This window comes from Musca autumnalis, unplaced genomic scaffold (genome assembly GCF_047663935.1).
Source record: "Musca autumnalis isolate F117 unplaced genomic scaffold, ASM4766393v1 scaffold_1, whole genome shotgun sequence".
NCBI classification, from domain to species: Eukaryota; Metazoa; Arthropoda; class Insecta; order Diptera; family Muscidae; genus Musca; species Musca autumnalis.
Genome location: NW_027411644.1, coordinates 172492300 through 172514491, shown reverse-complemented (window position 1 = coordinate 172514491; position 22192 = coordinate 172492300). Strand labels below are relative to the sequence as shown.

Here is a 22192-nt window from a genome sequence, read left to right as displayed (position 1 = left end):
TTTGTAAAAGAAAATGTTGTTTCTGATAGAAATGGTACTTCTATAAATCCTTTCCAAAAGAAAAGGGTGCTTCTATAAACCATATCTGAAAGGGTGCTTCTATAGATCCTTTCTAAAAGAAAGGGTGCTTCTATAGACCCTTTCTGAAGAAAGGGTGCTTCTAAAGACCCTTTCTGAAGAAAGGGTGCTTCTAAAGACCCTTTCTGAAGAAAGGGTGCTTCTAAAGACCCTTTCTGAAGAAATGGTGCTTCTGTAGACCCTTTCTGATGAAAGGGTGCTTCTATAGACCCTTTCTGATGAAACGGTGCTTATAAAGACCCTTTCAAGAAGAAAAGGGTGCTTATAAAGACCCTTTCAAGAAAAAAGGGTGCTTATAAAGACCCTTTCAAGAAGAAAAGGGTGCTTCTATAGACCCTTTCTGAAGAAAGGGTGCTTCTAAAGACCCTTTTAAAAAGAAAAGGGTTCTTCTAAAAACCCTTTTAAAAAGAAAAGGGTTCTTCTAAAGACCCTTTTAAAAAGAAAACGGTTCTTCTAAAGACCCTTTTAAAAAGAAAACGTTTCTTCTAAAGACCCTTTTAAAAAGAAAAGGGTTCTCCTAAAGACCCTTTTAAAAAGAAAAGGGTTCTTCTATATACCCTTTCTGAAAGAAAGGGTGATTTTTCAGAATAGAGCTGGCAAACTATCGATATTGTTACGGAATTAGATTTAACTAATCTCCGTGTAGACGTTGTTTTATTCCCCGATACGATTTGTACCAAATAAAACAGGGTTCGTTTTAGATTACGTTTCTACAATGCTTTATTTACTTTATTACACTTATTCAGAACCGACTTTAATTACTAAGCACAAAGCAAGTCTCTAGTTAGCACGCAGCTATCTGTTCAGTTCAAAGCTTAAAACACAACTACTCAATGTTGCCATTCGTAACTCTATTTATACCCAAAATCTCCTTGGTCTAGAAATATCTAGAGCATATGGCAACACCTCGAATCTGTACAACGAACACACAGACGCACATTCGCACTAAGCGAACAACCATACTCACATACATACATGGGGGATGATCAATGACGTAACTACAACAACAAATGAATGTAAGAAAAGAAGTGACAAACTAAACAATAATTACATGACTATGGCAAACAAAATAAAAGCACATTAATGAAAGGTAAAGAACATCTAGAATAATGAAGATAATTCTACATGATAATTGCTGTTGCTTAAATAGAGTAACTGCGTAATAAAAACTTTACGTTACAATTCAAATTTTTAAATTAACGGAAATTAAACTAAACTAACTTAAACCTATCAGTTACATTCGTAACATTGCCTCCCGCTTAAGCCTGTTCGTCCCGAATAGGCACAGTTCCCTCTCTGTGGTATGGGCATTGGTAACACTGCCTCCCGCTTAAGCCTGTTCCTCCTGACTAGACGCAATTCTCGTTCCGTAGTGGTGGCAACCAATTTAGATGTACCCTCTACTGCGTCAGCTTTGGACTCTTGCTCTTCTGGACGACGTTGCTTTCTCTCCAGGAATCGCGACGCTATACCTTCTTTCTTCGTGGTCACCTTCCTAAGTGTCACCTGGTCTTCATCGGACGTTTCCTTCCTTGCTGTACGTCTGCTTTTCGATGGACCTTTCCTCGACGTACATATTCGCTTTTTCGTCCTCGTTGCTGGATTTTTCCGCTTTCCTACAGGCCAATTGTCGGCGGCTTCCACCTTCAGCGTACGGACATCGACAGCGATCTCGCCGGATTCTGCCTTTGGGCGATGTTTGCTTTTCTCGTTGTAGCCCACACTTATCGGTATTTCCACATTGGACCATGTCATCACACGGTGCTTTATGTCCAGGTTGATATCGAAGGCAATCATGAAGTCTACACCAAGTATAACTTCGTCCATAATATCGGCCACTATAAAATCGAAATTTACAGATTTTCTACCCATGCTCAGCCTTTGGTAGGCCTTTCCATGCACCGTTGTAGTCTCGCCTGTGGCCGTCCGCAATTTGACTCCATTTAACGGCAATACCTTCCCTTTTACCAAATCCGGTCTAATAATGGACTTTGTTGCACCGGTGTCCAATGTCAAGGTACGCAATACACCATTGACGAAGCCTTTAACCGTTAGGTTGTGATTCTCCTGCTGGACTATGGCTATAGAAATTGTGGGACCATCGTTTTCATCCTCTGCCAGCGGCGCCTCATGATCGACGGAATTCATTTTATTTGATTCACCTGATGTCTCTCTTTCCAGATTCTTGGCCACCTGTTGGTCGTCGCTTTTTGAAGGCGGTGAGGTGGATCTGAGCCTTGGTCGTTGCAATATGCATTCTCGTGCAATGTGTCCAGCTTTACGACAGTTGTAGCAAGTCTTTCTCGTTTTACCAGCCCCTCGTTTCACACGCATTAGTGCATCCTTTAGCGGATCGACAACGGTCTGGGAATTGTTGTCCTCAACTTGCAGCCTCCTCACGTTGTAGGCTGTAGGTTTCACCAGCATCCTCGCGGTTTCTTGGGCCAGGGCAAATGACACGGTTTCTGCAAATGTTCCTATCGGTGCCGCATACGTCGCAAATTTTATCTCTGGATCACGAATACCACTTGCAAATGTCTCAATCTTTATGCGGTCCACCAATGGATGTGTCTCTCCTGGATATGCCAACTGCGCCAACCGCTCTATATCAGCCGCAAAGTCTTGTAAGGTCTCATTTGGCTTCTGCACTCTTCCCCTCAGTTCCATTCGGTAGATCTCTTGCTTGTGTTCACTACCGTACTTACGTTCAAGAGCAGCCATTATATCTCCATAGTTGTTCCTAGAAGCGGCGGGAATACTCTGTAATACGTCAGCAGCATCACCCTTCAATGCCATAAGGAGTGATACCGCCTTGTCGTTGTCGTTCCAAGAATCTCTAGCAGCCAATGTCTCGAACTGTAATTTGAACACATTTAAAGAGGTTGAGCCGTCGAACACTGGAGGCTTGATTTTTATCGTGTTATGAATAGCTCTCACTGGGCCACCTTTGATTTCCAGTTCCGACATTTTCCTCTCTATGCCCAGAATCTTCTCATCTTGAGCCAGAAATTTCTCGTCAACAGACAAAATCTTTTTATCCAACTCTTTAATTTGTACCTCCACGTTTTCTACTCTCTTTTCAATCACCATCGTGATGTTCTCGAGTTTCTCGTTAATCGTTCTAGAATTTACCTCTAATTTCTCTTCCATGCCCTTAGCGATTTTTCTAGAGTTCTCTTCTAACTTTTCCTCTAATTTGTCGTCGAATTTGACAAATCTTTCCTCCAATTTTCTGGAATATTCTTCACTCTTTCTCGAATTTTCTTCCATTTTAGCATCTAATTTCTCCATCATTTTACTGGAATTTTCTTCAACCATTCGACAATTTTCTGCTTTCATTTCCATCACAAGTCTGGAAGTTTCTTCGCTCTTTCTGGAATTTTCTTCCATTTTAGCATCTAATTTCTCCATCATTTTACTGTTGTGAGATTTCATTTCCAGCATCATCATAGCCAGCATTGATTTCAAATCGTCACCCCTGGCAGCTACCGATGAAACTTCCTCAACAGTGGATTCGCCCTTTGCCGGTAACTCGACTTCTTCCTTACCGTCGAACTCATATTCATCGATGTTCATTCCACGGCGCTCGAACTCTTCCAACAAGCGTTTTTGTAGTTCGGCCTTATTGCCAGTAGAACACAACTCCAACTTACTTAGCTCCTTCTTCAAGTCTTCCACTCGTAGATCCTTAAACTTCATTGTAGGATGATCGTAATCTCACTGCTGACACCAATTGTTACGGAATTAGATTTAACTAATCTCCGTGTAGACGTTGTTTTATTCCCCGATACGATTTGTACCAAATAAAACAGGGTTCGTTTTAGATTACGTTTCTACAATGCTTTATTTACTTTATTACACTTATTCGTAACCGACTTTAATTACTAAGCACAAAGCAAGTCTCTAGTTAGCACGCAGCTATCTGTTCAGTTCAACGCTTAAAACACAACTACTCAATGTTGCCATTCGTAACTCTATTTATACCCAAAATCTCCTTGGTCTAGAAATATCTAGAGCATATGGCAACACCTCGAATCTGTACAACGAACACACAGACGCACATTCGCACTAAGCGAACAACCATACTCACATACATACATGGGGGATGATCAATGACGTAACTACAACAACAAATGAATGTAAGAAAAGAAGTGACAAACTAAACAATAATTACATGACTATGGCAAACAAAATAAAAGCACATTAATGAAAGGTAAAGAACATCTAGAATAATGAAGATAATTCTACATGATAATTGTTGTTGCTTAAATAGAGTAACTGCGTAATAAAAACTTTACGTTACAATTCAAATTTTTAAATTAACGGAAATTAAACTAAACTAACTTAAACCTATCAGTTACATTCGTAACAATATTTCCAACATTAGATACATATATTCCATATTTCATTTCAAAAAATTGATTGCTATCAATATTAGGTCTGTCCTTGTACTTTCTCAGTAAATATTACTCAGTAAGTTCTTTTTAGAGAGTAAAACATTTTATACTCTTTCAAAGGAAAAATTAAAAAAGTAAAAAAAAACATTCAGTAAAAATTTTCAATTTGATTAATATTTACGATTATGATATTTGAATATTTTAAACTTTTGACAATTGCCTAAAGCTACAAATACAAAATGTTACTGAACAAAATTCTTTCAGTAAAAATTAAAGTTCTCAGTAATAAAAATTTCAAAACAAATTTCTCAATTCATTCTCTTTTACTGAACATTTGTGTAAAAAAACAACATTCAGTAATAATTTGTAATAATTATTGCAAATTATCGAGTACGCAGACACACTTAATAGGTGTGTCTTTTTACTTAATAAATGTTGTTGAAACACTTTTTTCAGCAACTTTTGCTTTATACAACTGTCAAAATCTGCAACATTAGTAATAATTATTACTAATTATCACGAAAAAAGACACAGCTATTATCGTTGACTTGTCATCACTATTAATTTGGAAATGAAAATGGCGGAAATGTCTATGGTTTTGTTGACATTTTGCACAAGTATTTTACAGATATAGAAAAAACAATTGCTTTTATTTAATAAAAATACATACAAATACAATTTATTTTACCGAAAAATTTGTACATGTGACTACTGACTTACTTTCTCATATCCACAAAACCGAAAAGCCGCGTAATTTCTATTATTTTCAATAGATTTTAGGCTAGGGACTTTCAATCCGATAATATTGATAGACAAAACTATCTATCGATATTGATTTTTTTAAAAAAGAATCGATATTATCGATAGTGCCATCGATTGTTTGTCAGCTCTACTTTGGACTTTTTTTGAAAGAAAGGGTGCTTCTATAGACCCTTTCTAAAAGAAAGGGTTCTTCTATAGACCCTTTCTGAAAGAAAGGTTACTTCTATATATCTTTTCCAAAAGAAAATGGTGCTTCTATAGACCCATTCTAAAAGAAATGGTGCTTCTGTAGACCCTTTCTAAAATAAATGGTGCTTCTGTAGACCCTTTCTAAAATAAAAGGTTCTTCTATAGACCCTTTCTAAAAGAAAGGGTTCTTCTATAGACCCTTTCTGAAAGAAAGACTGCTTCTATATACCCTCTCTGAAAGTAAAGGTGCTTCTGTAGACCCTTTCTAAAACAAAGGTTACTTCTATAATTCCTTTCTGAAAGAAAGGGTACTTCTATAAATCCTTTCTGAAAGAAAGGGTACTTCTATAAAACCTTTCCAAAAGAAAAGGATGCTTCTATGGAACCTTTCTGAAAGAAAGAGTACTTATATAAATTCTTTCCAAAAGAAAAGTGTACTTCTATAAACCATTTCTGAAAGGGTGCTTCTATAGACCCTTTCTGAGAGAAAGGGTGCTTCTATAGACCTTTTCTGAAAGAAAGGGTTCTTCTATAGACCCTTTCTAAAAGAAAAGGTTCTTCTATAGACCCTTTCTAAAAGAAATGGTTCTTCTATAGACCATTTCTGAAAGAAAGGGTTCTTCTATAAACCCTTTCTGAAAAAAGGATACTTCTTTAAACCCTTTTTGAAAAAAAGGATACTTCTCTAAATCCTTTCCAAAAGAAAATTGTGTTCTATAGAACCTTTCTAAAAGTAAAGGTTCTTCTATAGACCCTTTCTAAAAGAAAGGTTCTCCTATATAGACCCTTTCTGAAAGAAAGGTTTTTCTATAAACCCTTTCTGAAAGAAAGGGTACTTCTATAAATCCTTTCCAAAAGGGAAGGGTTATTCAATAGACCTTTTCTAAAAGAAAGGGTACTTTTATAATTTTTTTTCAAAAGAAAAGGGTGCTTCTGTAGACCCTTTCCGAAAGAAAGGTGCTTCTATATACACTTTCTGAAAGTAAAGGTGCTTCTATAAATACTTTCTGAAAGAAAGGGTGCTTTTATAGACCCTTTCTGAAAGAAAGGGTACTTCTATAAATCCTTTCCAAAAGAAAAGGGTGCTTCTATAGAACCTTTCTGAAAGAAAGGGTACTTCTATAAATCCTTTCCCAAAGAAAAGGGTACTTCTATAAATCCTTTCCCAAAGAAAAGGGTAATTCTATAAATCCTTTCTGAAAGAAAGGGTGCTTTTATAGACCCTTTCTGAAAGAAATGGTGCTTTTATATACCCTTTCTAAAAGAAAGGGTGCTTCTATAGACCTTTTCTGAAAGAAAGGGTTCTTCTATAGACCTTTTCTGAAAGAAAGGGTTCTTCTATAGACCTTTTCTGAAAGAAAGGGTTCTTCTATAGACCCTTTCTTTCTGAAAATATTCTTCTATAGACCTTTTCTGAAAGAAAGGGTTCTTCTATAGACCCTTTCTTTCTGAAAATATTCTTCTATAAATCTTTCCATAAGAAAAGGGTGTTCTATAGACACTTTCTGAAAAAAACATACATAATAATACTATGCTTAACATTTTCATCTTATTTTGCAATATATTTTTATTTCGTTTCAGCGAAAACTCAATGAATCCATTTATTCCTCGGCCACTTCGGTCAGCTCAACGTCGGCAAACAGTAATAAGGCCATAAAAATCAATTTCAATGTGAAAGCAAGAAAATTTCTGAAGAAAAAAATGTCCGTAAAGCATTTGAAACGACATGAAATGGATAATGAAGGTGTCCTGGAATGTCATAAACAGCCAAAGGTATCGGAACTTAAACTTCTGGAATACAAAGTGATGGTAATGAATATTAAACAAATTCTTACCATCTTGGGTATGGCATTAAACCTAATTGGAGATGATATACAATTGACAGATCTCTTGCGTTTCATACAAGAAGGTCATTTGGGACGGAAAAAAGTTTTACAATATTTTCCCGAAAATATTGCAGCAATTGGTGAAGAACTGTTTAAGAAAATTGATTTTTATAAATTTCCAGACAAGTTCAATGAGAGTGTAAGTTATTTTTATGTATTTGTATAATGAACGTGTTAATAATACTGCTTGTGTTTCCTCTACAGGAATTTCGAAATCATACTTCTTTGCTTGCCAAGAATATTGGCATAAAACGTTTCCAGACACCGGATATGATTTCCTTGGTGCAAAGATATGTAACGGAATTATCTTTGCCCCAAGATATACGAATTTATGCTGAGCGTTTAATTAATTTTCTGCCACCACAGTTTGGTATACGCAGCAGCGGTACCTATCCCGGCTACGAGCCCAGGGCCATGGCATATATAGTTTTCATTATGAAATTGCTTTTTGGCCTTGATGGCCAGAAAGAAAATCGCATGTCAAAGTCGGCGAAAAAACTTAATTTAAAAATTCAAGAACTCAATCATGAAAATCGACAGAAACGCCCATTACTCTTTGTTTGGGAGGAATGGGTGCAATTTATAGAAATGCGTAAAATCATTATATCCCGTTTTAACCTCAACTTTTCAAAGCAATTCAAGCAAAGCCAAAATACTGATCTAATACTAAATGAAATGGAAGAGGACATGCGCCTAAAAGAAGAACAGAAACAATTGTTCAACGAAAAACAAGAACATCCCATACGCAGGCAACAAATGGATAGTTTCAAAAAACTTTTTCAATCCTTTGCGGATAGTTATAAAGAATCCATTGATGCGGCAAATCCGGAATCATCCGATTTTACAACTGAACATAAAATGGAATTTAAACCGACATTTACTCCAGCCCATTCATACTTTAAGACAATTTTACTGCACTACGACAACTATATATCCACGTCCAATTGTGTCTCCCCCTCTGGCAATTCAAAACGATTTCATATACCCCATTTTATGCGTACCGATCATACGCAATGTGATATTAATTCATATCTAGAAGTTAAGCCATTAATACAATATTTTCAACATCACCACAAAGAACTGCGAGTTAACTGCTTGGAAAGCAATAAAAATCGTGAACGTATTGGTATTTTTAAAGTTCCAAAAAGAATATTTCGCCTTCAACGTACACAAAAGGCTTGCTTTGACATAACTGATGACGATTGGAAGAATAAGGTCAAGAATGAAGTGGAAGTGGCTACAGATGATTTGGTTTGGAAAAGAAAGTTGGATGATTATGATGAGGAATATTATAGGCTCAAAGTAGAAAAATTCAATAATAGACGACTAGCAGCACAGGGAATGATGACACAGAGTGAAGCAGAAGGAGCCAATCAGGTAAGCGTGAAATGCTCATACCCATTATTATAAGTCTTCTTTTGTTTAAAGTTTGGAGTTTACGAACAGTTTTTAGCGTTCCGGTTCACTTAAAGTGAAAAATGGCCATTAAATTTCATGGAGGACCTTTTTGCCATTAACTTTTATATTGAAACTTATATTTTTAATGCCTCCAAATTGGTTTATTTTGTGTTTTTAAATCCATCCAATAGCAAAAGAAAACGTATAATAATGGTCCTAAGTGTTGGAACGTAATAAATAATAATTATACAGCGGAATCATATGCAAATGCATATATGGTTAGGATGGTCGTAGAGAAAATCTGAAAACTCGTTTTATCACAAAATAAAACGAATTAGGCCCAGACATTTTTGCATATCGTGCATATTTTTACATATTTGCATAAAATGAGCATATGCAAAACCATATGCAAAAATATATACAAGGCTTTGTGGTCTAAAAATCCCACCGAAATGGCTGAAATGTGGTATTAAGTTCCGTTAGGGGTATGAAACTTTACACCTGAAATTTGTCCGCATGAGTCCACGTCTTCATAAAGCCCCCATAGAACGTTACCTCACGAATTCCGATATCTTGAAGGTTGTGGCCTCAACATAACACTTAAATGGTTGACATTTTGTATAAAGTCTTCTTTGGGAGTATAAAACGTTCCACCTGAAATTTGTCCGTATAGGTCCACGTCTTCATATAGCCCCCATAGAACGGTACCTCCCGATTTTCGGTATTTTGAATGTGTAGCCTCAATATTATATCAATAATGACTGAAATTTGGTATTAAGTCTTCCTTGGGGGTATAAAACTTTCCACCTAAAATTTTTCGGTTTAGGATCAGGCCTTCATATTTTATGAAATGCATTGAAATCGGACATTGCCAAAATGTGAACAACGGAACAACTTCACATAGAACAACTTCAAATAATTTTTGCTGGGTTATCTATTGGAGTTCGGCCATTTTTAATTTATAGGAATGTATAAAAACACTCAAAAGTTTTACCGGGAACACACAACAGTACGGCGTTGAACCAGGAACAAAGGTAACTGATGAGATTTGTAGAAAAGTACTATACGGCATTGCCTTTATCGAATAACCATAAACTATGGAAAAACATGTCGTTTTAATATTTAATTAGTTAGTTGGCTTACATTACAAATAACACTTAAAAGTATGCATTCCTCCTCACAATTACTTTTGTAAAAAAATGATTTAAATTTATATCCATTTTGAATCTCTTTCAGCTAACATCAAATCTTCAATACAATTTACCCAACATCAAATTAAATGTTTCGGGCGGAAACGCACACAACATTTCCGATGTACGAAGTTCACATGATGTGTTTAGCGAAAATAATATGGATCCATTACCCGGGGAAAATAATCTGACATCACCACGCAGAAATTTAGGAATAATTGATATTTTTGCTGACATAGAAGACGAGGAGCCACTGTATTACAAGAAACCCACTGCAAATAACACAACCAGTGAGCAGGAAGAGAACGTTGAAGCAGCTACATCACGACCCCAATCACCATCAGCCGATTCAATAACATCATCTGCAGCGTCAGACATTCATATTAAAAGTGAATTTGTTTCGGAGACAGAAAGAGGCGAAACCGAAATTCTTAAGTTTAACATTTCCAATATGGACTATTGGATGATATTCGGCAATATTCGATTGTTGAGTAAAACACAAATGTCTCAGTTGAAAGAAAAAATACCCGTATCATGCATGTGGTTGGTGGAGACTTGTGCCCAAACGCTGGGTATGGACTGGTCCAAGGTGTACGAACAATTATTGGTATTGGAAATGATGTTTTGCTTAGGCATCGAGGAGTTGGACACGATCAAAGATTGTGTATTTTTAAATTATAAACACCCGATAAAGGATTATCAGAATGTAATATCTGGCCATCGTGAAATTTGGTAAATTAGTTTATTTATTTTTATTTGTTTTTACGTTTTGTCATGAATTTTGTTACAATAAAATTACAAATGCATTCAAGTACTTGTTACAACTTAATGTTTTTCTTATTGCAAAAAAAGACTGGTTATCTAGTAGATATTTCGGTTGTGATTTATGCCGTATGCGCCAAGGTCTTTATCTCAGCCACTTAGCCGCCATTTATATTATATAATGTTGTGTATATTAGGGCTCGATTATGGATAGCAACCCAACTTCGGTTGGGTTGCCCACAGCAAATTTAGTAATAAAATTTTCTACTTCCGTATTAAAATTTATACGTTTTTACAATTAAATTAATAGCTGATTGAATTTGACAAAAATTCCATACAAATTACTATGGAACAAAGATCGCTAGGTTGGCACGGGTTAACATTAACCGATTGCATTAAAATTTCATAAAAGGTTTAGGATCAAATAAAAAAATTGGGGGTAGGAATACCAAAAAATGTGTTTTTTTGGGTCACTTTAATGTACATATATCATTTCTAAGAAAATGATCTACACTCGGGGAAGAATGAAGCTGGTTTAAGCAAGAAGGATGGGGTGGAGAAAATTCAGTTGGCCCGAAGACAACCACTTTACAATAGGCGTGTATGTAGAGAGCGCGGTCTTCGCTGAAAAAACGGGATTGGGGCAACATTCCAAATTTAGCAAAATAATGACCACAAGCACAAATCAAACATTTTTTCGAAAATGCTATATAACTATTCAAAAGTGATTCAAACACCTCCCAATCCCTGGATTTGAATCTTCTTCTTTATTTACTCATCCGTTATCCGGATATAAGTGATCGTACAATACATCTTTTTTCAATATTTATCGCATTTTAATTATTATCTTATTGTATAATGGTTGTCAGCTCTCTGTGTTTTGCAGCATTCAGCAGGTCGGTTTCGTTGGTATAACCTGTCCAGTCCATGATATTTTTGAGCCAGGATGTTTCTTTCCTTCCTCTAGCTGGCCTTCCTTCAATTTTTCCCTTCAGAATTGCTTGTAAAATTATGTATTTGTTGTTCCTTAATACATGTCCCAGATACGCTATTTTGCGCCTTTTTATAGTTGTTATTAATTGCCGGCTTATATTCATCCTTCTTAGTACTTCGTCATTAGAAATTTTCGCAGTCCATGGTATTTTTAGTACTCGCCGGTAAATCCATATTTTAAAGGATTCCAATTTTCTTTCATCAGAGGATTTGAGCGTCCAAACTTCTGTTCCATATAACAGCACCGACCAAACATAACATTTTATGAAACGTATTTTTGTTGTTATATTTATGTCATGACTTTTCAGGGTTTTACTATATTTACAGAAAGCATCTCGCGCCTTCTCTATTCGACTTTTTATTTCTTTCGAGGGATCCCATTTGTCGTTTATTAACATCCCAAGATATTTAAAGGTTCTCACTCTTTCTATTTGTGTACCTTGTACTTTTAAGTTCACCTCAGCATGGGGATTTTTTCTGCTAATGATCATTTGAATACTATATATGGATTTGAATACTATAGAAAATTTACGGAGTATATTTCAAAGAAAAGTGCAACAAATTGTGTTCTATGCCCCGATTTTTTCCTCTATCAGGGCAACGCCGATAAAGACTAGTATAATATAGTGCAAGCCTGGCTAATACAGGGCCCTAATTCTCGCATACGTGATCGAGTTATTTCGGTCGATATTTTTAGTATTTGGATTACGGGATCCGTTGTCGAATACACTATCGAGTGGAATCTTGCGAGTTTTTGCCCATTTGCTGTCGAAATGATTATTTTTTGTGACATAAAACGAACTTTAATGAAACATTTTGCAATAAAACTAATCAAAACCACATATGTACTAATGATTTTTTCAATAAAATGAGTAAAAAATAAACAAAAAGTGGCTGTTTCTTAAAAATTAGAAATATATGTATACCAATACCAGAATGCAATTTTTATATTTTTACATCGTGGAATTTATTTCGGGTCACTATTACTTTTAATTATTATTTTACACAATTTTCAAATGAAGGTACATGTCCTGCAGGTTGTGGAGAATCGAAGCTTTCACCTTCAACTTGCAGTAGATTCGGTGCTGAGAACCCTGCTGCAGCCGAATATTGTTTGGGCAGCTCCCATTGAAGCAGAATCTAAGTTTTCTACTGCCATGACGTTATCGTTACGTGAAGATCCTGCTGCACCTTCAAATGAAAGTACATGTCTTGCAGGTTGTGGAGAATCGAGGCTTTCACCTTCATCTTGCCGTGATGAGGATCTTGCTGCAGGTTGTGATCAACGCATACTGAATATTATTTGGGCAGCTTCCATTGAAACAGAATCTAAGTTATCTACTGGCATAACGTTATCTATCGTTCAACTGAAGGTAAAATTATTTTTTAATAGTTTATATTTTAATGCTTTTTAATTTCCTTTTCTTTCAGAAAACCATGTACTTTAACATTATGCATCTCGAATCAACCTTTTTGGATAAAATCGCTTCGTTTTTGATAAACTCAAATAGAACGGGCAGAGGCAGAAGGAACTATAGAAACAACAGAGGAAGAAGACAACAACAACCACCGCAACAGAACAGAAGGAACAATAGACACAGGGGAGGAAGAAGGAGTGACCAACCACTCTATATTGTAGATGGTTGTAAACAACCTCAATATCAGCAGCAGCACTTTGTATCACTTCAACAACGACATTAGGTCTGTCTGGTTACATTCCCATCAAGAATTGTCCAGCAAAAACTTTCTCAGATAGTAAGGAGTTTTTATTCTCTTTTGGTAGAAAATTATAAAAAGTAAACAGGCACCTTCCGAGCAAAAACCAGCAAGCAATCAGCTGACTTGCCAAAACAGAACAATTTGTCCGCCAATAAAGAAACCAATGGAAGCAAACATGTTGTATTTTATTAAAAATAAAAAAGAAAATGAACTAACAAATGATTTTTGCACTTTGCAAATTTGTTCTTTAAAACACAATACAATTAAGCTTTGCTAGTTCCACAATAAAATTGTTTTTCATTTTCACAAACATAAATCAACGAAAAATTAAAAACAGATGATTGATCGTTTTCAGGAAGAAGAAGAGTTGCAAATGTTTGCTAGAAGAAATTTGTCCAGCAAGAATTTGCAAACACTCAGTGAAAGAACTGTTAAAATGTCTCTCTCGAATTGCTCGTTTTTGTGTGATCAGACGACTTCCAGCATTTGTACAAATTGTTACAAATTTTAGGGTAACCAGACAGACCTATTGTTCAACAACTGCACAACATCAGCAGCAAGAAGAACAGCATACACCTTCAAATGCACAACAGCAGCAAAAACCACGGATTAACTAGTTCTTTTTGCTATTTTTCAGTTACTTCTGTTTCATTTAATCTTTAATTTTATTTAAAAAAAAATTAATTAATAATTTTCGTTTTCAAGATACTATTTTTTATTCCTTCTATCTTATGAATTTTTTATTTTTTAAGCTTTTTCGCCCTGATTTATTTCTGACATAATAAAAATAAAAGAATAAAGAAGGCCGAGCCAATTTCGCCAATTTCTGACATAATAACACTAAATGAATAAAGAAGAAAAGGGCAACCCAGTTCGAAATCTGCTCTGCCTTCTTTATTCTTTAAACGATGGTCTAATCCCCTGTTTTTGTAAAAAATTTTATTGTTCTCACACGAATTGTCAAATTTTGTAGATCGATTTACTCGCTTCAGCGCAAATGTAGAGCTCTGATTTTCAAAAGAGGAATTATTAACTATATATGGAACGCGTCTACGAAAAATTAGGTCCGTATGTCATCTGCGGGCTGAGCTATGGATGCCCAAATTATTACGAATATAGACGAACGAACAAAAAATAGTTACAAAAACAGGGGGTTAATTCGAAAAAATATATGGGTGAATATTACGAAAAGACTAGTTTCTGTGTCCCGAGGCATTTAGGGTTAAAAATATTGAAAAAAAAAAATTAAATTTTTTGAAACAGAATAAGTAAAACAAAATGTCCTTTAACGAGGTTCGAAAAACAAAATAAAATATTTTGCATATTTATATCCAACAAATTTGTCGCAAGGTGCAAAACGTCATTACCGTGCGTGTCCCCAACCGTTTTGTGTTCAAAAAAAAAACACTGATAATCATTAATTTATTAATATATATTATTACGAATGTAACTGATAGGTTTAAGTTAGTTTAGTTTAATTTCCGTTAATTTAAAAATTTGAATTGTAACGTAAAGTTTTTATTACGCAGTTACTTTATTTAAGCAACAACAACTACCATGTAGAACTCTCTTCATTATTCTAGATGTTACTTTACCTTTCATTAATGTGCTTTTATTTTGTTTTGCCATAATCATGTAATTATTGTTTAGTTTGTTACTTCTTTGCACTTGTTTGTTGTTGTTACGTCATTACTGCGCTTGTCGTCCAATTGTATGTATGTGAGTATGGTTGTTCGCTTAGTGCGAATGTGCGTCTATGTGTTCGCTGCACAGATTCGAGATGTTGCCATATGTGTTCTGGAGGACTCTAGAACAGGGAGACTTTGGGATATAAATATAGGGGAACTGGCAATGACGAGTAGTTGTGTTTTAAGCGTTGAACTGAACAGATCGGTTAAAGAATAGCTGCGTGCTAACTAGAGACTTGCTGTGTGCTTTGTAATTAAAGTCGGTTCTGAATAAGTGTAATAAAGTAAATAAAGCATTGTAGAAACGTAATCTAAAACGAACCCTGTTTTATTTGGTACAAATCGTATCGGGGAATAAAACAACGTCTACACGGAGATTAGTTAAATCTAATTCCGTAACAATTGGTGTCAGAAGTGGGATTACGATCATCCTACAATGAAGTTTAAGGATCTACGAGTGGAAGACTTGAAGAAGGAGCTAAGTAAGTTGGAGTTGTGTTCTACTGGCAACAAGGCCGAACTACAAAAACGCTGGTTGGAAGAGTTCGAACGCCGTGGAATGAACATCGATGAATATGAGTTCGACGGTAAGGAGGAAGTCGAGTTATCGGCAAAGGGCGAATCCAGCGTTGAGGAAGTTTCGTCGGTAGCTGCCAGGGGTGACGATTTGAAATCAATGCTGGCTATGATGATGCTGGAAATGAATAAGAAAAATGAAGAAACTTCCAGGCTTATGGCGGAAATGAAATCTGACAACTGTAAGATGTTAGAAGAGATGTATAGAAAGAATGAAGAAACTTCTAGAATTATGATGGACGAAATGAAAGCAGAAAATTCCAGAAAGAGTGAAGAATATTCCAGAAAATTAGAGGAAAAGTTGGAGGAGAACTCTAGAAAAATCACCGAAAACTTAATGGCGGAAAATTCTAGGATGTTTGAAGAAAATTCAAGAAACTTAAAAGAGGAGTTGGAAGAGAATTCTAGAAAAATTAACGAGAAACTCGAGAACATCACGATAGTGATTGAAAAGAGAGTAGAAAACATGGAGGTGCAAATTAAAGAGTTGGATAAAAAGATTCTGTCTGTTGACGAGAAATTTCTGGCCCATGATGAGAAATTTGTGAACCTTGAGAAGAAAATGTCGGAACTGGAAATCAAAGGCGGCCCAGTGAGAGCTATTCATAACACGTTAAAAATTAAGCCTCCAGTGTTCGACGGCTCTACCTCTTTAAATGTGTTCAAATTACAGTTCGAGACATTGGCTGCTAGAGATTCTTGGAACGACAACGACAAGGCGGTATCACTCCTTATGGCATTGAAGGGTGATGCTGCTGACGTATTACAGAGTATTCCCGCCGCTTCTAGGCACAACTATGGAGATATAATGGCTGCTCTTGAACGTAAGTACGGTAGTGAACACAAGCAAGAGATCTACCGAATGGAACTGAGGGGAAGAGTCCAGAAGCCAAATGAGACCTTACAAGACTTTGCGGCTGATATAGAGCGGTTGGCGCAGTTGGCATATCCAGGAGAGACACATCCATTGGTGGACCGCATAAAGATTGAGACATTTGCAAGTGGTATTCGTGATCCAGAGATAAAATTTGCGACGTATGCGGCACCGATAGGAACATTTGCAGAAACCGTGTCATTTGCCCTGGCCCAAGAAACCGCGAGGATGCTGGTGAAACCTAAAGCTTACAACGTGAGGAGGCTGGACGTTGAGGACAACAATTCCCAGACCGTTGTCGACCCGCTGAAGGATGCACTAATGCGTGTGAAACGAGGGGCTGCTAGAACGAAAAAGACTTGTTATAACTGTCGGAAAACTGGACACTTGGCCCGAGAATGCAGATTGAGACAAGCAAGGCCCAGATCCACCTCACAGCCTTCAAAAAGCGACGACCAACCGGTGGCCAAGAATCTGGAAAGAGAGATATCAGGTGAATCAAATAAAATGAATTCCGTCGATAACGAGGCGCCGCTGGCAGAGAATGAAAACGATGGTCCCACAATTTCTATAGCCATAGTCCAGCAGAAGAACCACAACTTAACGGTGAAAGGCTTCGTCAATGGTGTATTGCGTACCTTGACATTGGACACCGGTGCAACAAAGTCCATTATTAGACCGGATTTGGTAAAAGGGAAGGTATTGCCGTTAAATGGAGTCAAATTGCGGACGGCCACAGGCGAGACTACAACGGTGCATGGAAAGGCCTACCAAAGGCTGAGCATGGGTAGAAAATCGGTAAATTTCGATTTTATAGTGGCCGATATTGTGGACGAAGTTATACTTGGTGTAGACTTCATGATTGCCTTCGATATCAACCTGGACATAAAGCACCGTGTGATGACTTGGTCCAATGTGGAAATACCGATAAGTGTGGGCTACAACGAGGAAAGCAAACATCGCCCAAAGGCAGAATCCGGCGAGATCGCTGTCGATGTCCGTACGCTGAAGGTGGAAGCCGCCGACAATTGGCCCGTAGGAAAGCGGAAAAATCCAGCAACGAGGACGAGAAAGCGAAGATGTGCGTCGAGGAAAGGTCCATCGAAAAGCGGCCGTACAACAAGGAAGGACAAGTCCGATGACGACCAGGTGGCACTTAGGAAGGTGACCACAAAGAAAGAAGGTATAACGTCAAGATTCCTGGAGAAAAAGCAACGTCCAGAAGAGCAGAAGTCCAAAGCTGACGCAGTAGAGGGTACAACTAAATCGGTTGCCACCACTACGGAACGAGAACTGCGTCTAGTCAAGAGGAACAGGCTTAAGCGGGAGGCAGTGTTACCAATGCCCATACCACAGAGAGGGAACTGGGCCTATTCGGAACGAACAGGCTTAAACGGGAGGCAATGTTACGAATGTAACTGATAGGTTTAAGTTAGTTTAGTTTAATTTCCGTTAATTTAAAAATTTGAATTGTAACGTAAAGTTTTTATTACGCAGTTACTTTATTTAAGCAACAACAACTACCATGTAGAACTCTCTTCATTATTCTAGATGTTACTTTACCTTTCATTAATGTGCTTTTATTTTGTTTTGCCATAATCATGTAATTATTGTTTAGTTTGTTACTTCTTTGCACTTGTTTGTTGTTGTTACGTCATTACTGTGCTTGTCGTCCAATTGTATTCCCCCATGTATGTATGTGAGTATGGTTGTTCGCTTAGTGCGAATGTGCGTCTGTGTGTTCGCTGCACAGATTCGAGATGTTGCCATATGTGTTCTGGAGGACTCTAGAACAGGGAGACTTTGGGATATAAATATAGGGGAACTGGCAATGACGAGTAGTTGTGTTTTAAGCGTTGAACTGAACAGATCGGTTAAAGAATAGCTGCGTGCTAACTAGAGACTTGCTGTGTGCTTTGTAATTAAAGTCGGTTCTGAATAAGTGTAATAAAGTAAATAAAGCATTGTAGAAACGTAATCTAAAACGAACCCTGTTTTATTTGGTACAAATCGTATCGGGGAATAAAACAACGTCTACACGGACATTAGTTAAGTCTAATTCCGTAACAATATTATATAAATGAAGTACGCCGAGTTATTCTAGAAGAATGAACCAAGTCAATTTTGATTTCATAAATATAATTTTATTTTTTAAATTATGTTTTTGAGACATTTTAGTCGAATATATAAGAATAATATAAGAATAATATAATATTAAGAAAAAATGCTTTAAACCGGTTTTTGTTTATAAGTAATCTGTCAAAGTAACGACAATTCCCCTTAGTTTTAAAGGTGATAGACAGAAGTGAAAAAAGTAGTCAGTCGTGTTAGAGCTGTTGAAGTCTTCAGTGTTTTTTGTGCATGTTCCACAAATTTCGTCATTCCCGTGGTAAGTATATTTTCCGTTATATATGTTATAATTTCCAAATTAATAGTATGTGTATGTTAATCTTTTTAGTCTGTATTTAATTATTTTAAATTTTATAAAAAATAAGATTTGCACATTTAAATCCAAGAATACTCACGTTTCCATCATTACCGTGCGTATAATTAATGTAAATTCGAGATTATTCAATCTATGATAATTATTAAATAAATTTATCATTTTTAAACAAACCATCAAATACAACATGGAACCATAAAGAAGAAGTAGAAATGCAGAGGAAAAATAAATAGTCAATAAGGAAAGGGTCATGTCGACCGGGCCCGACTATATGATACCATACACCACTCTGAATATGTTAAATAGTATTTGGGAGCTATATCCAAATAGACCAATTTCAAAGTCAAGGCTGTAGTTATTTAAAACAATGAAAGGACAAATGAATCTTTCAAAATTTAATATTTAAATATCATTCCCGTGCTTTGAAAAATTCCTTAAAATCCATAAATATACATGCCCCCGCTAATTAATGCATAAAATAGTATTACAGTAGTTTTGATTTTGCTGCCAATCGTTTTAGTGCGAATTTGATTTTCCTGCCAAAAAACTAAAATATTTGCATTTTTGTCAAATTTTCAATGCAAATTATACTTTTAACTGCTAATCTTCTAAGTGCGAATTTTATTTAACTACCAATAATATTTGGAAAAACTAACGCATTTTCACTGAGAAATTTGTATTTACCAGCCAAAACTAAAATCACGTCATGCGACAGCTAACTCATGCACAGGGTTCTTTTGTACAGAAGAAAACTGTTTTACTGTAGACAACCTATGATATTATGGAAAAAATTAGTTAGGCTTTTTTAGTCGTGGGAACTCTTTCTACGAACTTTTAATAATTAATAATAATTATTAATTATTCCACAAACATCGCAGAAGGGACAGGGAAGACTTCCTTCATATCACATGTGCAGGTTCAAGGCATATTTATTGTGTCACCTGCAGGTTGTTGCAATAATACAAAAAAAAAAGTTAACATCACTTTCTTTGAAACAGAAATTGAACGACAGATGTGGAAACAAATATTACGATAATAATTGTTATTTAATTCCATTTTGGTTATTTCAGCTGATTCAAAATAAGCTTTTTGATTATATGTTTCTATTTTTTCACTATTCCTCTCCAATTAGTTTTCGGATATCAAGAAATCAGAAGCTGAATATTACATGAAGAGCCAATTCTTTGGCAGGTGAGCGAAACGGATAACTGCCACTTTTTGGCAGCTAAAAATATTAAAGATATGTGCGAAATACGCTTTGCTGCCACAAAATACGTGCAAAACTAGTTTTGGCAGCTAAGTCAAAACTACTGTATACAAAAGTATCAAACGAAAAATAGTTATTTAAATCCATTTTCGCACTTTGCAGGAATGTTGTAAAATTGTGTTGTAATTTCAACACAAGAATAACTCTTAACCGTTATAATATTGTAAGTATTATTAGGTGAATACCTTTCACTGTGAGGTAGAAATCGATGCTGTTTAATAATTTGTTTTATCTAAATTTACTTGAATTTTGCTAATTTTATTTTATTAATTTTAAGTTAAGACACTAATGTAGAACTATAAAAAAGAATAAAATCACTTTCATTAATTAACACTTAGCATTCGCATTTTTAATGAAATAAATGTAAAGTTAATACTTTTGACTGTGACTCACTGTATTACCTATTTTCTTGTTAAAGCCATTTTGTTGGCCATATTTGATTGATTGAAATAAAATACTTGATCTTTGAATAGAAGACATTTATCATCATCTTTTAATTCTATTGTCCATTAATGGATGTAATTAAATTTGCATCTCTCGTACAATTACATCATCTAAATCACAAATTTATTGCAAAATTAATTGCCTGACTACCCCAATGTTGTGATAAACATATGTTTGACCCCCCACATATTCGTTTACTCTCTTGGAATCTCTCATTCTCACACATAGTCCGACTCATCCCCAAATTTCTAAGGGGTCTTTTACCTCGCACAGCTTTATTCTCCGAGAACCAATCAAGTGTACCAGTGGGAGTGGGGCATGAGTGCTTGCTTGGCGGCTGGCTGTTCGAGTTTCGGCGCACATTCGCACATTGAAAGACAACAACATCACACACATTCGTACACACAAAGGCACCCGCCGAATTAAACGCAACACGTCGTATTGTTGTTTTTATACAAAAAATAAATTTATAATTCAGTTTTCAACGAAATTTCAAACGAATAACATCGTCGTTGTCGTTGCTAATAAGAGAAAAGTTGCAGTTTGGCGAAGAATAATTTACGCGAATCGTATCGTCGTCGTGTAGTGTATGAGAAAATTTAGAAATAAAACATAACAAGTAGGGAAGAAATAAACATAAACAGCAACAAACATAACGTTGTTGTTTCTCTGTGCTGTGAAATCCATTAAAAACAACAACACCAACCACATGCGACCACAACATATTGCTCTTGCAAAAAGAAAATTGCATACAGTGAGTGTGACTGCAACAATACCAACAGCAACAACAACATTCATTACTGAGTTGGTTTTGTTGTCGTTATGTTTTTGTTTGTTGTTGGTTTCCCTGGGGGTATGTCATGCTTTGAATGTTACAGAAGCAGCTGTTAAGCAATTAAGAAGAAAAAGCAATAAAAAAATTAAATAAATTTATGCTTAATTTGCCAATAGCAGAAGTAAAAGAAAATAAATAAAAAGAGCAATAGAATGCAAATGATAAATAAAATGCAACAAAAACAAACGAGGAAGTTGCTAATTTTTTTTCTTATAAAGAAATGAAGGACTTGAAAAGAAAGGCGTAAATAAATTAATTTTTGGCGGTTATTTTGCCCCAAACAAAGTGCAACATAAGATGAGAGCAAAAAACCCCTCAACGATTGAATAAAACATCGAAGGTCTTACGTCTCGTTTAGGGGGTACCTCTCATAGGTAGTCTTTAGGATCCTGATCACAACGATATACAGCTTTTCCGGGGGAAGTCTATACGGCCCGAGCAATGGGTTTTGACATTTTTCTATTCTTACTTGATCGATATGGGTGTCGTAATAAAGCTTATGAAGAGAACTTTCGTTCGCGAAAAAAACTTAAAATTTTGAAGAATTTTCGTTGGCGCAGCAGACTTTTGCACCTGTCCAGAAAGTCTAAATTCCACGGCTTCGTAAAAACACTTATTTTTGGCAATTTTTTATTTGTTGATGTATCATAATTTAATAAATTATTATTAGAAAATAAATTACCTTTTAAAA

The 22192-nt window shown here is 35.9% G+C and overlaps 3 protein-coding genes across 3 annotated transcripts in view; all 3 read left to right on the top strand.

Annotated features, from left to right (window-relative positions):
* Positions 1-10721, top strand: part of TAF1B (TATA box-binding protein-associated factor RNA polymerase I subunit B) — a 30214-nt gene extending 19493 nt beyond the window's left edge. The window contains exons 4-6 of the mRNA XM_073958959.1: positions 7008-7451; positions 7517-8689; positions 9947-10721. Of these exons, the coding sequence (XP_073815060.1) occupies positions 7008-7451; positions 7517-8689; positions 9947-10636 (2307 nt within the window). The 3' untranslated portion in view covers positions 10637-10721. The remainder of the gene's footprint in view (positions 1-7007; positions 7452-7516; positions 8690-9946) is intronic.
* A 1961-nt stretch (positions 10722-12682) lies between these two features.
* LOC141389323 (uncharacterized) lies at positions 12683-14037 on the top strand. The gene is made up of 3 exons (XM_073960680.1): positions 12683-13028; positions 13087-13177; positions 14012-14037. Exons 1-3 carry the CDS (start codon positions 12813-12815, stop codon positions 14035-14037), a joined length of 333 nt encoding a protein of 110 aa, XP_073816781.1. The 5' UTR covers positions 12683-12812.
* Positions 14038-21147: 7110 nt separating this feature from the next.
* The window catches only part of tws (protein phosphatase 2 regulatory subunit tws), a 99032-nt gene continuing 97987 nt past the window's right edge, over positions 21148-22192 (top strand). The window contains exon 1 of the mRNA XM_073958958.1: positions 21148-21253. The gene's annotated coding sequence lies outside the window, so the exon portion shown is untranslated. The remainder of the gene's footprint in view (positions 21254-22192) is intronic.